We start from the raw sequence: 4,703 nt of genomic DNA on the forward strand, positions 1-4,703 counted from the left end.
TTTTAAAATCAATAAATACGATTCCATATGATATTTTCAAAACAAGAACCACCAAGGCACCAACCGATAAGAAAGGTTTACTAATATGGTTGACGTGGAGAAACCAAGGACAAGTTGGTATATTTTTCTCATTATTATTATATTATCTATTTAATTCGAGTGTGAGTAGAAGAAACAAGACAGTGAGTGACGGCTAGGGTTGCCACGAAGACACGTGAGGTGTTTGATTTCAATTGAAACATCGATTCTTGGGAAGCAAGTCTTAATGGTGTTCTTCTCAGAATTGTTTAGGTGTTTCGAATCGGACGGTGGAGAACGAAAGAACTGACATAAAGGAGAAGAATCTAAGAGTCTTCGCTGTGTCCCATTCATATCCGTTGATAATAAATTTTGCCTATTGTAGAATCCACGTGGGCACGTTTTCCTTATATTTATTTAGTAATTAATATATATATATATAATTAAGAGAAAATAATGATGATACATATACATACATACACAAGTCACCGTGTGACCGCCTTATAAATTTCATTCAATCCTTACCCTTCTGGGTCTTTTCGTCTTCACCGCCTGCCTCTCATTCTCACAAAGGTACACTACATACACTCATATGATCAATCTTGAAACTATTCATTTCATAGATAGAGACTTTGAAGGTTAGACCCATCAATCATCTCTTATCTATTGTTGTTCTCTCCATCTTAAGTGAAACAATTGGGTTTCTATCTCTTTTGGCTGGTTTGACTAGATGTTTTCTGATTTGTTTCAGAAGAATACTAAATGTGGGTTTGTTTTCTTCAATCTATAGGTGTAATATCATCTGGGTCTCACAGGTTTCATTTTCAAAATCAACAGCAGAAAGATTGGGCGTTTGAGGGCAATCAACAACAAAAAGTCATGGTATAGTATTAATTTCACTCTAAACTCTGTTTTCTTGTTTGTGTGATTCTGTTGTCTATGCTGGGGGTTAAAAGGTTTTTTTTTTTTTTTTTTAAAATAAATAAATAAATAAATTTAATTAGGTGAGTCCGATTGTTCGAATGGGAAATGAAGATATGGATCCTCCATGGTTGAAACCAATGCTTAGAGCCAACTACTTCATTCCGTGCTTTGTTCATGGGGATTCCAATAAAAGCGAATGCAACATGTACTGTTTGGATTGTATGGGAAATGCTCTCTGTTCTTACTGTTTGATCCGTCACAAGGATCATCGAGTTGTTCAGGTTAGTGAGTTGTCTTCATCTTTTCCTATCTAATTTAACACTTATGGTTGGTAACATTTTTATATGTATTGTATTGGTGGGGTTGTGATTGTGTACTTGTAGATAAGGCGGTCCTCGTACCATAACGTGGTGAGAGTGAATGAGATTCAGAAGTACATTGACATCTCTTGTATACAGACGTATGTTATCAACAGCGCGAAGATTGTGTTCTTGAACGAGAGGCCACAGCCAAGGCCTGGAAAAGGAGTTACAAACACTTGTGAGATTTGTTGCCGAAGCCTTCTTGACTCGTTCAGGTTCTGTTCTCTTGGTTGCAAGGTGATTTTTCTTCTAATCCCTCTTGAATTTTATTTATTTATTTATTTATTTTTTTCCTTTCATATGTATAATTAATTAATAAAGCATTACATGTGAATGGGTTTATGAGGTAACAAGTTTTGAGTACATGAGTTTCTACTCCAGAAGTGATATCTGTTTGATTGAATTTATATTTAGGCCATGCCTTACTAGACATTGTTCTATTGAAATTGATCTATAGCTTGCAAGAAGTCTTAAATTTGTTGGGTTTGTATTATTATTCTGTTCCAAGAAATGTTAAATTTGGGGCTAAGAACTTAAAACAACATTTGATTTTGCAATAATTTGGATATTTTCTTTTGTTTCTTAATTCCTACTAATACATTTTGTTTCTTAATTCCTGCTAATACATTTTGTTTCATCTAACTATTGGGGCTAATAAATGTAGTTATATTTTATTTTGCTCAAATTGGGATTGTTTGGTGCCATTGGATGTTTTCTTTTGTTTATTTATTACTAATGCTCTGTTTTGCATTCCTTTGATTGTAGATTGCTTGTTTTAGTCCTCCAACTAAAAGTCTAAAATGCTCTTTCTCTTCTTTGGTTGCAGCTTGGGGGTATGAAGCGTGGTGATCCGGAGCTCACCTTCACAGTAAGGATGAAGCACAATCGAGACACATTTCAAGGTGGCTTTGAATCCGATGAGTCCTCAACCCCAAAGAAGATGTGCAGGCCTCATGTTTTCAATCGTCTAATCAATGGCCCTATTTTCGCATTTGTGGATGGTCCCAATTATGCTGGCTCCTCGTGTTCTACTTCTGGAGATGAGACCATGAACAACATTTCCCCCGCCACGCCACCCATCTTCAACCACCGGAATTCTAGGAGGAGGAAGGGCATTCCCCACCGAGCCCCATTCTGATGATCGGTCCGAAAATAGGGAAGTGATGATCAAGAAGGTATAAGAACAGAACTTAAAGTTATATAATGGAAGGAAGAAAAAAAAAAAAAAAACACAAAAATAAAATGAAATAGACTAGTACAAGCTGAGTAACATGGGAAAAATGATATATATGAAAACATGTGTATATATATATATAGGCTAGTTTTTAGTGTAAATATACTGAAAAGGCTCTGTTTTGATTAGCTTTTTTAGGGTATAAAGTTCATGTTTATTTAGTACTCTCTTCATAGTTTCGTTTGCAGTCAATAAGGATGACAAAGGGGAGAGAAAACAAGATAACCTCTTTCTAGTCATCTAATGATGTATGCATGTACATAAGTTTGGTCACATAATGGGGTTGTTTGGTTGTGGGGAAAGGGAAGAAATAATGCAGTAGCATGATGATATCATGTACAGAAGTCATGTTTGTTAAAAAGATTCTATTTTCCTAAAGTTGTTATAATTCTGTTTCATGTGATTTACCTGTTTTTATTGTATGTGCTTTGTGATGGACAATAGTGAGGATTGTGAATTAGTAATCGTTAAAGCTAATCGTCCCTTGAAAACTTGGTTCTGTAGTTGATTTTTGACCGTCTATGCTTCTACTCTTGGGTTTTTTGGAAGTTGGCGTTTTATTAATCAGGTCATTTTGAAAATTTCTATTTTAATGGTAAATTTCAAATTTGCAATGAATGTACTTGAATATCAATTTCAAAGGTCAAGGATTAAAAAAAAAATTGAGAGGAAAATATTGGGAAAGTGATTAGAAAAGTAGTGAGATGCATGTAACATATTTGTCGCTAATTCTCTTTGCCTGTTGGGACGGATATGTTGCTTCACCCGTTGGGACACAGATATGCTGTAGTACAGAAAATGATTTTAATACAGGCATATGGACGTACATGGTAAAAGGGGTTTTATTTTATATATAACCCAATAAATATATATATATATATATATATATATATCTATATATAAAAGAAAAAGAAAAAGTGGTAAGACGCATTGGGTAGTTCTTCCAAGTTAGTATCTGACAAACGTGTTGCATCAGAGTGAACTTAAAAATCTACCCAATTTAACTACGAAAACAACACTAATTTGAAAATATGTAAATTTTTCGTGGTGGTCATGGCCTTGGAAGTTCGCATCATGCAAAAGCTTTGGAGACACGTAAGCCAACCTAGAACAACGACATCCATCAACCGGATGCTCCCACTATTTCTCTCACACAGTAAACGCACGCAATACACGCACACAAGTGGGAGGCAAGAGCCGTGTGGAATCTTAAAGGCTGCGTGACTCGACACTCTTCCATTACCTTCTCTCTCTCTCTCTCTCTCTCTCTCTCTCCTTTTATTTTATTTTATTTTATTTTATTTTGTTTATAATTAATTAATCACAATGAATTTTCTATTGAATTATTGAGGTCGACGGTGGGCCAAAAAATAGATGCTACTTCTCCAAAACATCAGCTGACGTTTTCAAAGTTGATCAATCCGACTGTGGGGGTTTTTTTTTTGTCCATTTATAACGATCAATGAGGATTGCACAAACCTCTCTATCTTTGAGAAATTGACACGTTTGATAAGCACTCCACTCTCCTCTCGACACGTTGCAAACCAATTTGGGGTCTGAGGTAGGCCCAGTTTTATCTCTTTCTCTCTCCTCTTTCTCTCTCTTGTGTGTATTACTGTCTTAGTGCGGTGTGTAATATATGGTGGTGGTGTGTCCAAAAATTATATATATATATATATATATATATATATATATATATATGGTGGTGGTAGTGTTGGGAAACGTGCTAGTTTTAAAAACTTTTCTAGGGATTTAAATTCATAGATCTTGATTCATCACTTAGAGACAAGTTTTATGCAAAAATAAAACATGATGTATCATTCAATTAAAAGATTGAATACTTACATCAAGGTTTGAGTAAACCTTAGATCTCTCCTCTAAAGTGAATGTTCTCACTTATTGTAGATCCCTTTTGCTAGACACCTTTTCCATGGATCTCCATCTTCTTGGTAATTCTTTTGCCTTTAGGAATCACTCATATGCCTCCATGAATGACCTTGGAAAACTAGGCTTGTGGGAGCCTCCATTAGATGAGAACATAAACCCTAATTTTCTAGAGAGAGAAAATTTATTCCTTTTTCCTTCTCATAAAAATCACCCCCTAAAATATACATAGACCATGTATATTTATAGGCAACATAAAAATAAAGAAAAGGAAACAACAA

General features: G+C 35.0%; 1 protein-coding gene across 2 annotated transcripts; it reads left to right on the plus strand.

Moving 5' to 3' along the window:
- The first annotated feature begins 458 nt into the window (after positions 1 to 458).
- On the plus strand, positions 459 to 2,547 carry LOC132276822 (protein RGF1 INDUCIBLE TRANSCRIPTION FACTOR 1-like). 2 transcript variants are annotated; one of them, XM_059778443.1, is made up of 5 exons: positions 459 to 591; positions 809 to 900; positions 1,023 to 1,223; positions 1,326 to 1,541; positions 2,131 to 2,547. In XM_059778443.1, exons 2-5 carry the CDS (start codon positions 898 to 900, stop codon positions 2,440 to 2,442), a joined length of 732 nt encoding a protein of 243 aa, XP_059634426.1. In that variant the 5' UTR covers positions 459 to 591; positions 809 to 897; the 3' UTR covers positions 2,443 to 2,547. The 2 variants fall into 2 exon arrangements, with proteins under 2 accessions (XP_059634426.1, XP_059634424.1); XM_059778441.1 differs by having other exon boundaries at positions 490 to 656.
- Positions 2,548 to 4,703: the final 2,156 nt, after the last annotated feature.

Source organism: Cornus florida, unplaced genomic scaffold (genome assembly GCF_030987335.1).
Source record: "Cornus florida cultivar Cherokee Brave unplaced genomic scaffold, ASM3098733v1 CherokeeBrave_3.0.0_Hap2_Chr10, whole genome shotgun sequence".
In the NCBI taxonomy this organism is placed as follows: domain Eukaryota; kingdom Viridiplantae; phylum Streptophyta; class Magnoliopsida; order Cornales; family Cornaceae; genus Cornus; species Cornus florida.

Excerpts from the sequence above, each read along its gene's own strand:
- LOC132276822 (XM_059778441.1), top strand. The coding sequence starts at position 611 with ATGATCAATCTTGAAACTATTCATTTCATAGATAGAGACTTTGAAG. Across the intron at positions 901-1,022 it reads ATCAACAACAAAAAGTCATG|GTGAGTCCGATTGTTCGAAT; the intron begins GTATAGTATTAA and ends AAATTTAATTAG. Across the intron at positions 1,224-1,325 it reads AGGATCATCGAGTTGTTCAG|ATAAGGCGGTCCTCGTACCA; the intron begins GTTAGTGAGTTG and ends GTGTACTTGTAG.